The sequence below is a fragment of the Triticum aestivum genome, chromosome 3A (assembly GCF_018294505.1).
Source record: "Triticum aestivum cultivar Chinese Spring chromosome 3A, IWGSC CS RefSeq v2.1, whole genome shotgun sequence".
Taxonomy (NCBI): Eukaryota; Viridiplantae; Streptophyta; class Magnoliopsida; order Poales; family Poaceae; genus Triticum; species Triticum aestivum.
This window is the reverse complement of record NC_057800.1, coordinates 461,489,497-461,509,325: the sequence shown is the minus strand read 5'-3', so window position 1 is coordinate 461,509,325 and position 19,829 is coordinate 461,489,497. Positions and strand designations below refer to the sequence as shown.

Genomic DNA, 19,829 nt, shown 5'->3' with positions numbered 1-19,829 from the left:
CCGTGCCGCTATTGGATATACTCATGATGATCTTGAGGGCATTAGTCCCACTCTATGTCAGTATAAAATTAATATGGAGCCTGATGCTAAACCAGTTGTTCATCATCAATGACGGTTAAATCCAAAAATGAAAGAAGTGGTAAGAAATGAAATATTAAAGCTTCTGGAAGCAGGTATAATATATCCCATAGCTGATAGTAGATGGGTAAGCCCTGTTCATTGTGTCCCTATGAAGGGAGGTATTACTGTTGTTCCTAATGATAAAAATGAACTTATCTCACAAAGAACTATCACAGGTTATAGAATGGTAATCGATTTTAAAAAATTAAACAAAGCTACTAGGAAAGATCATTATCCTCTACCTTTTATTAATCAAATGCTAGAAATACTATTAAAACATACACATTTCTGCTTTCTAGATGGATACTCTGGTTTTTCCAAATACCTGTGTCACAAGAGGATCAAGAGAAAACTACTTTTACATGCCCTTTTGGTACTTTTGCTTATAGATGTATGCCTTTTGGTTTATGCAATGCATCTGCTACTTTTCAAAGATGTATGACTGCTATATTCTCTGACTTTTGTGAAAAGATTGTTGAGGTTTTCATGGATGATTTTTTCATATACGGAACTTCTTTTGATGATTGCTTAAGCAACCTTGACCGAGTTTTGTAGAGATATGAAGAAACTAATCTTGTCTTGAATTGGAAGAAGCGACACTTTATAGTTAATGAAGGTATTATCTTGGGGCATAAAATTTCCGAATAAGGTATTGAAGTTGATAGAGCTAAAGTAGGTGCTATTGAAAAAATGTCGTGTCCTAAAGATATCAAAGGTATAAAAAGCTTCCTTGGTCATGCTGGTTTCCATAGGAGATTTATTAAAGACTTCTCTAAAAAATTTAGGCCTCTTACTAATCTTTTGCAAAAAGATGTTCCATTTGTTTTTGATGATGATTGTTTAGAAGCCTACGAAATACTTAAGAAAGCCTTAATTTCTGCACCTATTGTTCAACCACCTGATTGGAACCTACCCTTTGAAATTATGTGTGATGCTAGTGATTATGTTGTCAGTGCTGTTCTAGGACAAAGAGTTGATAAGAAATTAAATGTCATCCATTATGCTAGTAAAACTCTAGACAATGCCTAAAGAAATTATGCTACTACTAAAAAAGAATTTTTAGCGATTGTGTTTGCTTGTGATAAATTCAGATCTTATATTGTTGATTCTAAAGTAATTGTTCACACCGGCCATGCTGCTATTAAATACCTTATGGAAAATAAATATGCTAAAAATAGACTCATTAGGTGGGTTCTCTTGCTACAAGAATTTGATTTACATATTACTGATAGGAAAGGAGCTAGAACCCCGTAGTAGATAACATGTCTAGGTTAGAAAATATTCTTGATGACCTACTACCTATTGATGATAATTTTCCTGATGAACAATTAGTCGTTATAAATGCTTCTCGTAGTACTCCATGGTATGTAGACTATGCTAATTTTATTATTGCTAAATTTATACCACCTAGTTTCACATACCAACAAAAAAAAGGTTTTTCTATGATTTAAGACATTACTTCTAGAATGACCCACACCTTTATAAAGAAGGAGTAGATGGTGTTAATAGACAATATGTACCTGAGCATGAACAGGAATAGATCCTACGCAAGTGTCACTCCGAGGCTTACAGAGGACACCATGCTGGAGATAAAACTGTGCACAAGGTATTACAATCTGGTTTTTATTGGCCTACTCTCTTCAAAGATGCTTGTAAGTTTGTCTTGTCTTATGATGAATGTCAAAGAATTGGTAACATTAGTAGACGTCAGAAAATGTCAATGAATTATTCACTTGTCATTGAACCATTTGATCTTTGGGAATTTGATTATATGGGACCGTTTCCATCCTTTAATGGGTATACTCATATTTTAGTTGATGTTGATTACGTTACTAAGTGGGTAGAAGCTATCCCAACTAGTAGTGCTGATCATAACACCTCTATTAAAATGCTTAAAGAAGTTATTTTCCCGAGATTTGGAGTCCCTAGATATTTAATGACTGATGGTGGCTCACACTTTATTCATGGTGATTTCCGTAAATTTCTTGCTAAGTATGATGTTAACCATAGAATTGCATCTCCTTATCATCCTCAGTCTACTGAGAATTAAGTAACAAAGAAATAAAACTGATCTTGCAAAAGAGTGTTAACAAATCTAGGAAGAATTGGTCTAAGAAACTTGATGATGCATTATGGGCTTATAGAACTGTTTATAAAAATCCCATCGGTATGTCTCCATATAAAATGGTTTATGGAAAAGCATGTCACTTACCTCTTGAATTAGAACACAAAGCTTATTAGCCAATTAAAGAGCTCAACTATGATTCCAACTTGCCGGTGAAAAGAGGTTATTTGACATTAGCTCACTTGATGAATGGAGAACCCAAACCTATGAAAATGCCAAGATGTTTAAAGAAAAGGTTAAAAGATGACAATGACAAAAGAATATAAAAGCGGGAATTTAATGTAGGTGACCAAATCTTGTTATACAACTCTTGATTAAGACTTTTTGCAGGAAAACTTCTCTCTAAATGGAAAGGGCCTTACATTATTGAAGAAGTTTATCCAGTGCCATCAAGATCAACAACGCCGAAGGCGGTGAATGGGCAAATAATCAAACATTTTATCTCAGGTACTCCCATAAACGTTCAAACTAATATTATTCATACCATAACACCGGAGGAGTACATAAGGGAAACTTTCCAACACGCTCCAGAACTCTAAAAAGGAATAGATATATGATATGGCAAGTAAACCGACTCCAAATTTTTTTCAAAGGCAATTGTACTCCGTTTTGAAATATTTAAAAAATAGCAAAATATGTAGTCCGAATAGCGCGCGAGGAGGCAACAAGCCGTGGGAGCGCGCCTCCCGGGCTTGTGGCCATCTCGTGTGTCCTCTGGACTTTGTTTTCCCCCATATACTTGTTATGCACGGTAAAAATTTATTATATAATCTCCCGAAGGTTTTGACCACCGTATCACGGTGATATCCTCTGTTCCTATTTCGAGCTACTTTTCTGACAGATCTAGATCGCCATAACGTCTCCAAGAGCCCCCAAGGACAAGTTCTACGAGAAGGTCGTCAACCACTATCTTCCGGAGGTGATGCAACACCCTCAATCCATTGAGACATGCAAAACCAAAACTGTGAGTATGAATACAGATTTAAGAGGATGAGTTTGGCTGCAGATTTTGAGAATTTCAAAGACTCGTTTATCCTTTTACGATGGTGAGCCTATGCCTTGAAAGACAGAGGACAAGCCTTCCACATCATCAACCTTGTCATCACCACCTTCGAAGAAGGAGACTTGAGTACATGGGTATGGGCACTCCCATTGGCTTGTGACAAGCTTGGGGCATGTGCCCCGGTATCGTATCACTATCACATTTGTACTTTTATCGTTTATGTTAGTTCGATCATTTTGGTTATATCTTGATCTAGTAGAATAAAAGTTTTAGTATGATCTACTCTTTTAGTTTTGCTTTTGATTTATCTATGTAATTGAGTTCGAGAGTTATATAATAAAAAGTGGTTTTGAGTTGAGGGCTTTGCTCTCTTGTTTTGATCTTGGAAAAGAAAATAATATAAAAGAAATAAAAAGATTATATAATAATCTTATGAAAGGTGATGACTTCACATATAAGGAGTATGTCACATGAAATTTGTTGGAAGTTGACAAACATAGTTTTAGTTATTGTTACAATTAATAGGAAGTAATAAAGAAAAAAAGATTTCATGTATAAATATACTATCTTGAACCTCTTTTGTTATTGTGAGCATTCATTAAAATATTATATGCTAAAAAGTGATGTCGGACAAGGAAAACAATATAATGTGTTATGTTTTCTTATATCCGAATAGAAGTTATATTGTCATGGATCTCCAACATGTTTAAGCTTACTTCTCATCTTATGCTAGCCAAATCTTTTACATCAAGTAGAGATACTACTTATGCATCCAACATCTATTAACCCAGTTTTGTCGTGAGAGTGCTCACAAAATATTATATGCTAAATTATTGTGTTCTTTGATAAAGAAAATGCTTAGCGAATAAAAATCACCATTATTTTTACAAAATCACACTAACATGAGGAGCAGGTACATCCCATGCTAACCTACTTAAATATTCATGATATTGTTGCAACGCACTGGCAATTATCTACTTTCTTCTGCGTTCCTAAATATAAGTCTTTTTAAAGACTTTAATATAAACTACACACGGATGAATATTGACGTATTTTAAAATGTAGATTCACTCATTTTGCTCCATATGTAGACTATATTGGAATCTTAAAAAAAAGACTTGTATTTCCGAATGGAGGGGGTAGTACATAAAATACATTAGACGAGCGTGTCTGTTTTTTCAGGCACACCACATTACAACAGACCAGTTAAGAGTTACTCCGGGACGGAGGGAATAGTTGACATCATAGGTTGGTAACACCATTTTTTAACACGCCCATCAAGCTGACCAACAGTCACCGGTAAGATCTATCATCATCTATGGCATATGCGTCACATCACATACTTACATATTACAGTATGCCAGAGGGTATGCCGGATTGGTCACGCACCAGAACGCAGATCGACAATCTCAAACCGCAAATTAGGTTTGAAATGCACGTTGGTGCAGGTTTCATATATTGGACCGCCATCCGTCGTCTCTCGGTGAGTATGGAACCCACTCTCACTGCACTCCCTGAGCACATCCATGCCTCCTGGATCTGTCAACCTGAATATACCATAGCTCCTGGAAGGTTTGCAAACAGCAGAAAGACTTTCAGACTTTATTCTACGATATTGTTAGCCAGGTGATGCCTAGCCAGGTGGCATCACCGCGGGCAATTAGGTATAACAATAAAATGAATGACTCGCCACTGCATCTTAACTTAATTTTAAGCAAGAAAACACATGCCTAGTAGGATCGGTGGGAGCAGCAACAATGGCAACAGCTTCTGGTAGCATGACCTGCATAAAGTTGATAGTTCTATGTAAAAAAAGTGATAACTGCATGAAAGTGTTGGATTATGGATGGGCTTAGGCCCATATAAGACAATAATCCCTGGTTAATCTCTAAGGCCCATGCATGTGTACGGCAAGTGGTGGAAAGTGTGGGAAGTTTAGTACCATACTGCTACAGTAAGAAGAGTAAGACCTCTTTATAAGGGCTGCCCCATCACATGCTATTGGGAGCTTGGAAATAGGAGTTGTACACGCCCGCTCCTCCTCCGCCGCCCGCCTCGCCACGACGCGCGCGCCGCGGGTTGCGGGAATGTTTCGGTTCTATGTATTGTATGTGCTCACATGCTTAGGTATCGGTATGAGATGCATACCGTTTTTGCCATGCTTACTGTTTACTCGTGAATTAGTGTGAGCTCCCGACAGATTGTTACACAAAGCCAGCTATTCTGAGATAAGACTACCGCTGTGTTTGGATGTATGTATTTGACCCTGGAATCGTGAATTGGTGTTGTCTAGACTCCAATACGGCTGTTTGGATGGATGATCACCGCATTGACTCTTGGAAACTTGCCTCAGTTCTGATCTCTACTCTCACAATTGCATGCTCTCTCCCTTGTTACCAAGCTAGAGACGGTCCATAATGCTCTCAATTGTCTCGCTCCCGCAAAAGGTGCCGGTTCACTTGCCCCCAACAGAAACGAAGAAAGGGGCAGCACAGAAGAGGGCGGTGACCTCCCACCTCACAACCCCCAGCCGTCTCCCACCGCGCATCCAAATGTGTTGGTTAATTTGGTATTGCATCTCAATGTGTTGGTTAATTTGGTATTGCATCCCAATTCAATTCAGTGGGCTCAATACAGACATCCAAACGAAGCGTGCATGTTTTTATCAATGTTGGCTCGCTAGTGCAAACCAGGGAGAACACAACAATCACACTAACTCAGTTAGGTCATGCTTCTGTAAATTTGCATTAACTTGGCTGGTCTACCCTGCTATAAAGTTAGGTGACAACGTTCAACTAAAGCACTGATGCAGCTTAAGCCCGATATGCCTTAGGCCGTGTACCATACAATATGTGATTTTTCCCATCTGAAGATAAAGTATCGGCTCAAAGGCCTAACAAGTGACAGCAAGTCAACCCCTACTCAATAAAGGATAGACCATGTTTGCAGATGACATGGTGCCTTTTGGAGTTAATATTGGTGAACTTGTGATTGTTTCTATTCAGCATTTTGAGAGCGAACTTATTATTTTATACATTTTATGCCTAGCAGCATACAAGCCCCTTAAGTGGTTTGATCATCAGATATGGCACTGTCGTACCAATACCAATAACTCAAAAGTTTCAAATGTGCGTTGTTGCATACAGATTAAAATCATATTTGTTAGCTACTCTAGTGGTTGAAGGATTCGGCAAATATAATTTCTAGCTGAATTTTTTCATGGAGGATGTCCATGGTATATGAGACTAGGATTTTCATAAAAAGAAGCAATATCCTTAATTCATAAACATCAACAAAACTTATTTAGATACCTGATAAGAGAATTGAGTGTGCAAATCGATCGACGATAGAAAGCATGTTTGTGAAGGGTGAGTCTGGAAAAGACAAAGCAAAATGTCAATTGTTGACTTAACTGTTAAATTACAGAAGTTACTGCATCTAAGCACACTAAGAAAGCATATGCTCAAGTAACAAGTTTTGGTTAAAAAAGATGGATTCCATGCTGCTAAGTTCAGTGTGTTTTCTATAAGAAAAATATTGGTATTAATTGTGCTTTATGTTAATCTTCTTTCACAATCTTCTTTCAAATGTATTAGAATTGACAAACACAATAGTTTTAAATTGGCTGCAGCAATGGCCACAATTGCAGTATATTATTAAGTGGTGGAGGCTGTATTCATGCTTTTATTAACAGTAACAGTGGATATTCAATGGTAACCATTATGAATATATATCTTAAAATATTTATGTTCTTACCTCCCGTGATATATTTTTTTAAATAATGCTAGTTTCAAATCAGAAGACAGGAAAGTCAGATTACACACCCTAACTTCGCACTAAACACTGGATACACTGATACAGTTTTGTCTCATCATACCTATGTTCTTAGACCATATGAGGTAGGCTAGCCATGTGTATTTATTTCATTTACAATATTATAAACCAACAGAAAACTGAATTCGATGAAGTATGGGAATGTTCAGATATCTACATGTATCCACCCTGCAGGGTAAAGTGACTGCTCTGATAATACGGCGTGTATCTCCTCCTCGTTAGAAGCTTGACACTGCATTTGGAAACAGGCAGATTCAGATAGATAAATGGAAGCAAGACACATTAAAGTAAGATGACAAATGATATGTTGAAAGGTAAAATGACAAGTTAAACAACATAATGTCTTTTTTTTTAACCATGCAGTTACTGACATACTGAGTGAGCAGTTCCTTCTTGCTTTGGAATGATCAATGTTGTCACATAATAAGTTCCATCCCTCTGCAAATAAATGTAAAATAAATTAAGACGCAAATGTGAATATAGCAAGACTATCAGTGGTCACATTGGTATCTAATTCTTCTCCCAACTGCACTTACAAATGAAGCACCAAGAATTCCACAGGCCTCTAGATTATTGCTTGTATTCTCCTTTGCAAGTTCCATGAATTCGTCTGTCAATCTCACTGACTGCAAGACACACATACATCAGCAATTTTATCTAAAACTTGAGTGTCTTCACATGCTCCAAGGAAGAGCACACACTCAGAGAAGGGGATTAGAAATGAAAACAGAACGTACTATTTGCATGTCATGCAAATTGCTAGATGCAAAAGACTGCCCAAATGAAGGTGTTGATTGATCATCCACGTATTCAGTATCATGACTAAAAGGAACATCGCCAAAGCTAGAAAGGTCTTCTATCCAAGAAACTATAGGAGACGGAAAGTGGTGCTTCACAGGGTAGGCGCCGATATCGCGATCCATTGTTGTTGGTAGATTAGCTTGGTAGTGGGTGATCTTTTTAGCATCTGCAGTATGTAGATACATCGTTTCACCAGGTGTTGAACGCGTCCTGCATTTTCTGGTAGTGTTTTCAGATCTGCATGAGCATCACATGTCAAAATGTTATGAACTCATAATTGTAGCAGAACTACAGTCGAGATAAAGAAAAATAAGAGACTAGCTGGTATGGTATACCTCCCGCAACTCATGGCTGGGGGCGCTCAGTGGGGCCTAATTCCAACCTAGAAATCAAGAATTGTCAAACAATTAGGAACAGAGAAAAGAGTGGCAGCATTTTACTCATTTATTTTAAAATGTAGCAGCTTCAGGAGATCTCAACAGCAGCAGCACGTGGCGTTAAGCATCAGGTAGTCAAACTAAACAGATTTGCTTTTTTCAATCCTAATAAAGAATGATCAACATCATCTAAAACACATAAAGTAGTGCTGCCATAGACCATGAACCCAGTCACATGCACCACTGATCAAAGCCTCAAACTCACGATCAATGGGGTAACGGTAGTGGCCGTGGCCACATATTGCTTTAGAAGAACAAAAATGTAACCACCTACTCCCTCCGTCCCGAATTATTTGTCGCAGAAATGGATGTATCTATAACTAAAAATATGTCTAGGTACATCCATTTTACATGACAAGTAATTCCGGGCGGAGGGAGTACATAATAATTAGTCTGATTAAGGATCAGCTCAGCTCGACATACTCCCTCCATTGACAAATACTCCCGCCATCCCGAATTACTTGTCGCAGAAATGGATAGAAATGGACTTAACTAAAAATATGTCTACATACATCCATTTATGTGACAAGTAATTTCAGGCGGAGGAAGTATAAGATATTCTAACTATTTTCTGAACCGAATGTATATAGACACGTTTTAGTGTGTATGTTCACTCATTTCAGTCAGTATGCAGTTCATATTGAAATATCAAAAGACCAAAACATCTTACACTATTTGTGAACAACAGAGGGAGTACCAGCAACCACCGAACTACCAAACATGTACGAAGACAAGCCACCACGTTGTTAGCAAAAAGAAAATTAAAAAAGGACAAGCTACCACCTCGCCGAAGGAGACTATCCTTATCTTCCCCCGGCCGGGGCCGGGAAATCTACTAATCTCTGTCCAAGAATTTCGTGGGCCGCCTGCCACCCAGCTAGGGCAAAGCAGCGGCGAACGCACGGAGAAGGGATGGGAGGTCGGGGAAGAGGGAAAGGGCGCTCACCGGGTGTAGTCTGGACTGGAGGAGTTTTGCTGGAGTCGAGAGGGGAAGCCGAGGGGGGAGAGGGAGGGGAAAGGCGAGCAAACGATGGGCGCGTGATGCTGATGCTCTTGTGTTGTCCGACGCGACGCGAATCGAAAGCCGCAGCCGGTTTCAGAACGAGATTGCGTACACACACACATCGCCGTCAGAGGGGCCGTGCATGCCATACACATCATCGCCCGTCGCACGGAAAAGAAAAACGAGACATAATTTTGAGATAAGGACGACAAGTCCGAGGCCCGGAAGGTGCCGACGGGAAGCAAAAATGCATCAAAGAGAGAGCGCCGTGGCTGGCGGCGCCGCGGTGCGTTGGGACTCCGTGTCCCGTGTCTGCGTGTCGGCTCGTGTCGACGCGTGCGACGGTGCCGACCTGCCTGTGCCTGACGCAGCGTGGGACGGAGAGGGTGGACAGTTTGCTGGCGTGCGACGGTGCCGACCTGCGTGTGCCGGGCGCAGCGCGGGACGGAGAGGGTGGACAGTTTGTTGGGGAATCGGGAGGCGTCACGTTTGCGCGCTTGTGATCCGCAGGAAAGTTTCAGCTGACACCGCCGTTGATCTCAGATTCAACGCATCTAAAAGGCTGATGTACCTGCACGCAATTCATAAACTTCTGAGGGGCTTCTTTGCAAAATGTTCTAGAGCCACACCTGGGAGACGTTGGATTGCATCTCAGGCGCGGGAGCGTGTGTCGGTACAAACCAGTTCTGCTACCTTTTAGTGTCAGGAAACGTGAAATCATGCACCATATCATTGAGCAGGAGTTCACCTGATCTTGCTTACAGAGCTCAGTGTGATAGTTTCACACGCTATAAATTTATAAAATACAGGAGTCATATTCATCAATCATCTTTCAGTAGAGCAGCACACGCAGCCTTGTGCAAATCTCTTACGGTAGCATATTACATAGCTAAGAAACCATGTATCCGCAAGTACAACATCTACACGGTCATTTAGAATGTTTACCAATCAACCGGTTGCTTTAACCCCTACATCATCAAAAAGCACCAACCACTTTAACGCGTCTATTTTACATGCCATCCCATCTACTATTCCTTGCTAAGGTGCATGCTAGTGACTAGCCATCTTTCCGGTTACAGAATCATCTGCGGCGTTTGACAAACAATAATTCAGAATCCTTTTACAGTGCCTGATTATATCCTGCTCCCTGCAAGGGAAGATGCAGTCAAATTTTCCAACACTTCTCAATCGACAACAGCAGACATGAAACATGCAGTGCAATCTCCTCCTTAACCCAGTGGAATAGATTATGATATCGCTCCATGATGAAGCAATAGTTATGTCTCGGTGTCCATTGATCCAGTGAAGAAAAAAAAGGAAGAATTAACATTTGCGATCAAGAAGTCTACATTTAAGTGTCCAAATGGTTCGCATGCTGCTGACCATATGTAGAAGCTATGTATTCGTCACTCAAAAGTCTATTTAATAATTGTATAAATTCTGAAACATGTAAAATGATGTTGTCCTGTTGTTCACCTTATGCAGGATGAATGATATAGGTGCACTGTTGACAAATGCATAAAGCTCAGTGAGAACTGCAGCAATCAAAAATTCAGCACAGTGCAATGCATTTTCCAAGGAGAAAGAACTGGTTATATATTACTCACTCTGTATCAAAATGTAAGGCGTTTTAACACTGACTGTCAAAAAATGTCTTATATTTTGATACGGAGGGAGTATTTACAAGTACAGACTAATGAGAATGGGGTGCCACCCCACGTTATAAGTTTGAATAACTATGTGCTGACTTACCATCATGACAGTTTAGCCAGGAGTTTTTCCACCATGCTTTTTTGTTGTAAGCGACTATAAGATTCTGATTCTTTTATTGCGCTTGATACAACAATGACATTACTTGGCGAAGGAGCATTCACCTACAGGACATAAATAGGGTATATAAGCAATTAACAAGCACAACATGCATTAATAATTTACAAGTCTTCAAAAGAGAAAGAAAAACACGATTATATTAGAAGCATACCCATACTCGACCATTCAGTCCAACAGCTATCTCAAATGATAGTTTTTTCCCAAGGGCCTCTAGAAGTGGACATGTTGGGGAACTTAAAAGCCTACAAGTAATCAACATAATAAATATATGAAGGAGAATAGTAATACTAGCACATTACTGAAAGATTATGGCATGCATTCATCTCACATTCTTGCCAGGCCAGTTGATGTTTCAAACGTATAACCACTTTTCAGTTGACCAAATTCAGCAGCTTTTCCACTTGCTGTAAAAGATAGTCCATATCATTATATTTGGATAGCAGTACAAGGAAACAAATATGCAACAGTTTGGCCCAAAACACTGTACTCCAAGATCTTACAGCCATATGAGCCAAGATTCCCAACATGATGTATTTTTTAACTTCTAATTTTGAAACTCATAGAAATACTGAATTATGAAATTAGCAAGTTACCATCCATGCATGAAAGCTCTGGATTCATAATGCTATTTGCTTTCACCATTCTGGCATATATTAATGTACCAATCTGCATGAGAAAACACACAGTAAGTATTTATAATAAGCGTGCATCAAGCTCAAGGAAGGAAACTGAATATTAGGCACAGAAACTGCAACCTTTCGGAATCATTACAAGCTGAGATCATATTTTTAAGGCATATACTCCCTACTTAAGTATAACACCCGCGTCCAGTATTTGACAAATTGTTACAACACAAACATCATTGAGTGCATGTAATGAATCTGAAACTACATAACGGGGCGGCTATTTCAATGTAACGACTGAGGACGGATCGGAATCAACAAACAAGTGAAATTGACCAAAAAATGACAAAAATGCATCACAAACAAAAACAGCTCAACACTTTTCGAAATTTAATTATCAAACCCTATATTTTGCATAAAAACAATCATTTAAAAACGTATGCGCTCCATACAAGATAAACAAAAAACTAAAAATTGCACCATGTAAGATTTCAGTATCTACTAAGATACATAATAATTTGATCCAATCAATGAATTCATGTTAATTTTATAAGAAAAAACATATGATATGCCAAATAGCTACTCAAAGAAAAATAATTTGACTGCAGCGCCTTCCCTGCCATCATTTTTAGACTCCTAAAAAATCACATATGTGCCATGCCATGCGACCACCACGAGATCTGCATGGAGCCTCGCCACATGACCACAACGGAACCTGCGTCGGATGTGCGGTCCACATCTGTGGCTCCCAGGTGGTGAACAGTCTGCAGGGAGCCCCACGCATGCTGCCGTCTGTCATCAGTTGTCACCAAGTTCGGAGGCGTGCAGTACGATGGGCCTGTTCCACGGCCAGGTGGGCGGCTACTGGTACCACAGCACTTTGGACCTTGGCAGCATACTTCAACGAGAAGGAAGGTGTACTCGGAACCAGAGGACAATGCACGGAAGGACGATTTCATAAGCATGTCCATGCATATGTTCGCTTTGTTTTATCTCAGTCAACACTGAAGGAAAAAAATAGACTACGAAAATGAGCCCAAGTAATACTAAAGAAAAAAAACTAGGATTTTGGATATTGCATTTCAATAGGGTAGATACAAAACTAATAGCGACTAGAAGTTAAAATGTTGCATTTCCATGTTGTATGCACTTCATTGGGTTTTCGCTGTTTAGACCCCGGGCCCGGATGATATACTATAAATGCTTCAATGCACTTGAACCCGCAGCCATGACCGTCATCCCCATACGAATCAAGAAGGTTACGGTGATGGCGGCGATGCTCAGTCCATATTGAGGCTGAGGTGGCGCGAATGGCCAACTGGCAAAGGCCATGGCGAGCTAGAGCATCAACAATTGCATGGACCGCATAAAAGCTGCCTTAGCGACGGATTCAAACGCCGGCGACTGTGTGAGCGTCGAAGGCGAAGGAAGATGGGGAGCACGAGCACGTCAGTGGAACTTACAAAACTGATGGTTTTCTGCTGTTACGACCCGTTTTCGTTGCCATGGTGCAGCATTTTCTTCCACAATTTTGCTACCATGCCAACATTTTTCTATCATGGCATCCCGTTTCATTAGTGTATCCCCGTTGCAATGCACGGGCATTTTCCTAGTAACTAATAAAAATGGTTCCTTCTTTGATGGCCAATAAAGGCAGAACAGCACTGTGCGCTTCACACAAAATAACCTATAATTGGAAGGAAAGGTTCTACAACCATTAATGACTCAATGTCATACCTCAAACTTTGGTATGTTCCTCCTTGTACCACCTTCAAATGAAAGAACTGGTAAAAAGGCCAAATTAGGCCCCTTTATGTCCACCAAGAAGTTCTGGAATAACCAAATCCAACTCAGCAGAAGGGAAAGAATCCATAAGAACACATCATACGCATGCAGAATAAATTAATTAAAGTAACATTTAAAATTATGCTTCTGGTCATCGCCCTATGGTAAAATTCGCGAATGCTCATTTTGACTTTAGATACACTCCCTCCGTTCCTAAATAGAAATCTTTTTAGAGATTCCAATATAGACTACATACGGAGCAAAATGAGTGAATCTACACTCTAAAATATGTTTATATACATCCGCATGTAGTTCATATTGAAATCTCTAGAAAGACTCATATTTAGAAACGGAGGGAGTATATTTCAATTGTAATAACAGGGAGGATGTCATCAGATCTATAATAAGATGGTTATAAAAGCGATCATAAGACTAGAAATCGAGCTGGAAGTACTTCTAAAGGCAAATGTATACTTACATCTGGTTTGGTGTCAACTACAATACCAAGAACCGTATCTTCTACAGAAGGTACATACTGCCAAAAAAACAAGCATTGTATGAATAGGCAGTCATTGAATACTGAAAAAGCATACTATGCACAATCTCATATACTCCCTTACAGAGGGAGACAAGGTAATGTTTGGAGTTTATCAAACTGATTAACTGTGTTTGGAAAAGCTGAAGAGAAATCAACATGCTCAAGCAATGAAGAGTTGAAACTTGATCCAAAACAAAGCCCGGAACAATACATATACACTGCATACTTGAAAGGTAACTATGAGTCCATGACAATTCCAAATGAATGTTAGTGTGCATCAGTGCTGGAAGTTGCATAGCATTGTATTAACATGACCCGGTCCACAATAGTGGCACTTAGGCTTCCACATTAGTTTAGTGATATTGGTAGCAAGGGTCACAACATAGGAATATCAGCATAAATTTCCTTCAGTCAAACCATGAGCATGAAGTGTGAGAAAAAATAGTTGCATGAAAAAACAGCATATGGTGGCTACAACGGTTTCTTTCAAGCAGAGATAAAATTCACAGATACAATATCCTACATAGGGACAATTTCTATAGTGTGAAAAAACATCTATGAGCGCAAACCAGAGGACTCACCCTCTTCTGGGAGTTCTCCACCCAGTACTTGTTGGGCTTGGACAGTCGAAGCCTCCCAGCACTAGTTGCCTGGATAGTGTCACAATCCTGCGAGCCCCCCGAATGAACCGTAAGCCTCGTTACCCAAAATGAACCCCATTAAAACCCTAATCCCTAAACCTCGGACGGGGCAGCCGATTCCCACTTTACAACACGGGATGTTTTACCTGGCGCAGACCGGCGCCGAGCTTGATGGTCTGGTTGGTCATGTCGGCGAGGTCCAGGATGACGTCGCCGGGGACCTGAGCGTCGACGGCGAGGGGAGGCGAGGCGAGGGGGTTAGTCGAAATCCGCGGAGGTAGCGAGCTAGATGCTGGGATATCCAAGGGAAGGATGGAGGATTTACCACATAGCTGTCGACGAGAGCGGAGCGCTGCGGCTTCCTCGACTCCATTGCTCAGGGACGGCGGGCTGGCGGCGTGACGGCGTCGACGCTGGAGTAGGGTGGTGTTGTCTGCGCGGCGCGGCTGCGCTTCTTCGTTCCGATGCGCCTGCCTTCAGGAGTAGATGGGCCTGGGCCTCGAAAACAATGGCGCCGTGTTTGGTCTGGTGTCCTTGGACCGAACTGTGAGGCCCCTTCCTTGTCAAGTGGTGGTATTAACTATGTCAAATTCACCTAAAAAAACTATCTCAAAGGGAAAAGCTTACCTCACGCGCATCCGCCGGCTCCGTGTCCGTCGGATCGCCTGTTGACCAGACGGACGAGAACGGCCCCGCTTTCCGTGTCACGCACGTTCATTTTCTGAAACAGAGCTATTGTTTCAGGATAAGCAATCGTGCAGCTGGCCTCCGTTGACTCGTGTCTCTGGGAGGGCGACGCTTCTAGATTTGGGAGGGCGGCGGCGTTCGGCGACCGGGGCATATCCAGCGCGGTGGCGACGATGATGGGTTTGGCGGTGGCCGACATCGACTCCAGCAGGTATGGATCGGAGACCCCACCCCACCCCCTCCCACCCCCGCATTTCTGGGCGACCACCCTCCTGGCACCACCAACACTAGACACAACCACATCACAACGCCTTACGTCCACGCACACTCCAAGTTTCTACAACAACAATGTTGTTGCGGAACGGTGGCAGTGAAGACTGCGCGACGCGGTCGGAGATGTTGTTGCAAGGGTCTTGTTACAGAAAATTAGGCGCATCATGAGATGTCTTTTAAATTTTTGCAACAAGGGTCTTACTGCAGAAAATTAGAGAATAAGAGTTTTTGCAACAGGGGACTTGTTGCAGAAAATTAGAGAAAACGGGTTTTCGCAACAAAGCTCTTGTTGCGGGAAATTAGATATGAGAAAGTTTCGCGACAAAGCTTTTGTTGCAAGAAATTAGAGAAGATGAGGTTTCGCAACTAGAGTAGCTCCTACACGCCGGCGGCGGGCATATTTTGTGGTGGCTTGGTGGCGGCGCCAGGCGGGGCGTAGCTCAGTCGGGGTCGGGTTAAGACTGTCTTGTTTCTGCAACAGAGTGTTTGTTGCGGGAAATAACGAATGGGCATGCGGGGCGCAGACACCGGATGAGACGACTATCAGTTCGGGTATCCAACGGCCATCGAGACGACGGATAAAATCTAAACATCGGTTGGCGGACGCGTAGAAGCGCCCGCCCCTATCTCAAAAGGTGCTAAAAAACTATCTCAAAATAACTCAAAAGAAAAAAAAACCATCTCAAATTCAAAAATAAAAGAAAAAAATGGTGGTATTAACAATCCGGCAACACTGGAGGGTCTTGCCGCAAGACAACAAGAGAAGCACTAGCCCTTGCGGAAGATCTTTATGTCCAGCGGATACACATCGCATTAAAACACTCTTCAACTTTCAGTTCATGTAGTTTTGTCCATGAGCTTAGAAACACTGATTCTGCTCTTAGTCTAGGGTTTGATTGACATGTCTATTTTGGCCAGCCCTATGGTCATGTACTTGTCCATGTAAACATTATTTCTCAATGAATAAAGCTTTACGAATTTGCCTACAAAAATGAATGACCACACACATGGGCCAGAAGACGAAAACTAGGTACACATATACAGATAGTTCCGAGATGACCATGACAATTTACTTAGGAATTAAAAATAATGCATTTATTGAACTCATGCTTCAACCAGTTACTTCAAAAGTCTAAACTGATGAAAAAAGAAGGCCTATGGAAATGCTAACAAGGGAATTTAGCAATTTTCTCTTTTCTGGACAAGTTAGTAAGAATGATATTTCTGGGTAGAGTCTTGGTATGTAATTTGAACTGAGTACAAAACTTTTTATGAAACAATCTTCCAAACAAGCCCTAGATGTGAAGAGAATAAGTGTCCATATGGTTTTTATAATTACAATGCTACCTCTTACCCAAGTTAAAAGAAACTGTCAACATTTAACCTCAATATGTCACTGAGACTGCTTACTTATGAACTCCTATGCTGAAATTTCACCAACCTAAGCTCACCACTGTGTGACAGTCTAGCTAATTTTGCTCGTACCAAAGGTAGAACCATGACTTGGTTGAGTTCTGGTCCTGAGGAAACTGTCTAGCTAGCTCCTGATGATTGTAATTCTATGAGTTGAGTAATACAAGTTATTCACCCACAAAAAAACTAAGCTCACCACTGTGTGGAGAACTAGATGTACTAACATACGAGATTCACATGGAAAATGTCACCACATACAGGAATACAACAAAGCCTTTAGTCCCAAACAAGTTGGGGTAGGCTAGAGGTGAAACCCATAAGATCTCGCAACCAACTTATGGCTCTGGCACATGGATAGCAAGCTTCCACGCACCCCTGTCCATAGCTAGCTCTTTGGCGATACTCCAATCTTTCAGGTCTCTCTTAACGGACTCCTCCCATGTCAAATTCGGTCTACCACGCCCTCTCTTGACATTCTCCGCATGCTTTAGCCGTCCGCTATGCACTAGAGCTTATAAAGGCCTGCGCTGAATATGCCCAAACCATCTCAGACGATGTTGGACAAGCTTCTCTTCAATTGGTGCTACCCCAACTCTATCTCGTATATCATCATTCCGGACTCGATCCTTCCTCATGTGGCCACACATTCATCTTAACATACGCATATCCGATGTCGTGGTTCTAAGTCTGACAGTAGAATGAGGGGTAGGTATGAGGAGGCAAGATCCTAGCTACGGTGAAGTTGTGCACGCAAGATTTACGAGTTCAGACCCTTCTCAGAGGAAGTAACAGCCCTACGTCTCGGTGCCCGGAGGCTTGGTCGATTGGATTATGCGTGAAGTTACAGGGGGTGCGAACCCTTGTCCCAGAGGAGGGGGTGGCTTATATAGAGTGCACCAGGACCCCGGCCATCCCCCGTTACACAGGGTTCGATGTACATAAAGAGAGGACATTACTGGTAACGCGAGCATTAAAGTGATATAAATGACCCTTAAGTCTACAGAGTGAATGTCCGACCATTGCGATCCAAAGTGACCCTGGATCTTCTATACTCTGAGTGGTTCCTGATGTGGTCGGATGATTATATCCTGGTCGAATGGAATTGGGTTATCCGAGTGGGTTGCATCTTGAGGTGATTCCAGTCGGTAGAATTTGTTGTCCTTTGAATGTCTTTGACTATAGGGCAGTGTCCTTGGGAAGGGTACTTAGATCAGGTATATTGCCCTACCCTAGGTACATGTCATCGTCATTAGCCCCCGAATGGTTCTGGGTCCGAGTGGAGATGGAGTTGAAGATGGTTTCGACCATTTCCATGCCGCGGAAGCATTTTACTTGGTCTGGAGAACCATTTCACAACTTTGACTTCATTTTCAGTCGTCTTGAGCCATTCAGAAGTTGTCGAGTGAATTTTTCTGGTAAGCTTCGACTGCTGATGCTGCATAAAATCTTCGGCATGATTGATTGTTCTGCCATTTTCGGATCTCGCGGGATTCGAAATTTGGGGAAGCATGCAGGGTGGAGAGGGTCGTGGTAATCGGAGCGGATTAGGCAGGGGTGCCTCGATCCCTGCGCCACCTTTTTCGCCACGTACTATGCGCGCGGCTGTTGCGGGATTTGACAGGATCGCTTGGACCCACAAGTCAGCCACTCGGAGAGCCAACCCATATAAGGCGTTCGGGCCAGGGCCTTTACACTGTGCGCCCCATTTCCCCCTTCTTCCTCCGCTTCTCCACTGCATCTGCCTCTGCCCTCGGTGCCGCCGCCCAGCCCGAGCTCGACCCGCCACAATGGGGAAGGACAAGACAGTGGCTCTGGAGCGCGTGAAGAAGGCGACGGCGAAGGCAAAGGGGAAGAAGACGAGCCGGGCAGGGTCGTCGTCGAGGACCGGTCTGTCGCCCGGCTGGATCCAGGGCGACTGGATCCGGTCGACAATCCAGAGAGAAGATATGGAGGATCTGGTGGATGGGGGATTGATTCCCCACAAATCTTGGCGGCTTCCGGAGGACGAGACCGAGCCGCGACCGCAAGAGGGTGAGTGTGTCCTTCTTGCGATCCATGTCGACCGTGGCTTCTCTTTGCCTCCCCACCCCTTCTTCCTGGGTTTCCTGAACTTTTTTGGAGCCCAACTTCATAACTTTTCTCCCAACACCATAACGTACCTTGCCACATATGTGTCCATGTGTGAAAACTTTCTGGGTTGTCGACCGCACTGGGGCCTCTTCAAACACATTTTCACTTGTCGTTCTCAGTCGGTAAAAAAGGCCAATCCGAGTGATGAGAGGACACACGTGATCCAGATGTGCAGAGATCTAGGGATCCAGATGAGAAATAAAAGCACTTTCCCTGCCATGATTCTTCCCGAGTCAGTCAGGGGGTGGCAATCGACTTGGTTCTATTGCAAGGACCAATCGACCCCGGGCCAGTCGACTAGCCTTCCCCCATTTTTTCCATAGAATGAGTAGAGAAGCCTTCTCCTTTGAGAGTGACTCCAACTGAAAAAGCGGAGGTGAATATGTTGGTTGAGCGAGTGGTCCAACTTGTCCGCGGCGGGGTGACTGGCATGGACTTGCTAGAAGTTTTTCTCTGTCGACGCATCCAGCCACTCCAAGCCCGTGATCATCCAATGTGGATGTACTCGGGTGTTGAAGACAACACTTGGATCCACCCAGAGGATGTCGATGAGGGGACGGTGGCGCAGTGGCTGCAAGGTATTACT

General features: G+C 42.2%; 2 protein-coding genes across 5 annotated transcripts; both read right to left on the bottom strand.

Annotated features, from left to right (window-relative positions):
• Positions 1-4,345: 4,345 nt before the first annotated feature.
• Positions 4,346-9,544, bottom strand: LOC123061650 (AMSH-like ubiquitin thioesterase 2). 3 transcript variants are annotated; one of them, XM_044484830.1, is made up of 9 exons: positions 9,104-9,544; positions 8,219-8,265; positions 7,820-8,120; positions 7,619-7,708; positions 7,458-7,520; positions 7,240-7,314; positions 6,560-6,622; positions 4,979-5,031; positions 4,346-4,813 (listed from the first exon to the last, which is right to left on the bottom strand). In XM_044484830.1, the coding sequence occupies exons 2-9, from the start codon at positions 8,230-8,232 to the stop codon at positions 4,630-4,632; spliced, it is 843 nt and encodes a 280-aa protein (XP_044340765.1). In that variant the 5' UTR covers positions 8,233-8,265; positions 9,104-9,544; the 3' UTR covers positions 4,346-4,629. The 3 variants fall into 3 exon arrangements, with proteins under 3 accessions (XP_044340765.1, XP_044340764.1, XP_044340766.1); XM_044484829.1 differs by having other exon boundaries at positions 9,267-9,526; XM_044484831.1 differs by having other exon boundaries at positions 8,991-9,257.
• Positions 9,545-10,086: 542 nt separating this feature from the next.
• Positions 10,087-15,299, bottom strand: LOC123061649 (putative exosome complex component rrp40). 2 transcript variants are annotated; one of them, XR_006429191.1, is made up of 11 exons: positions 15,066-15,299; positions 14,887-14,961; positions 14,681-14,767; positions 14,040-14,096; positions 13,514-13,606; positions 11,747-11,819; positions 11,482-11,557; positions 11,305-11,395; positions 11,076-11,197; positions 10,800-10,858; positions 10,087-10,470 (listed from the first exon to the last, which is right to left on the bottom strand). XR_006429191.1 is itself a non-coding variant. In XM_044484827.1 (10 exons), exons 1-9 carry the CDS (start codon positions 15,111-15,113, stop codon positions 11,078-11,080), a joined length of 720 nt encoding a protein of 239 aa, XP_044340762.1. In that variant the 5' UTR covers positions 15,114-15,299; the 3' UTR covers positions 10,087-10,470; positions 11,076-11,077. The 2 variants fall into 2 exon arrangements, 1 of the variants encoding a protein (XP_044340762.1); XM_044484827.1 differs by lacking the exon at positions 10,800-10,858.
• Positions 15,300-19,829: the final 4,530 nt, after the last annotated feature.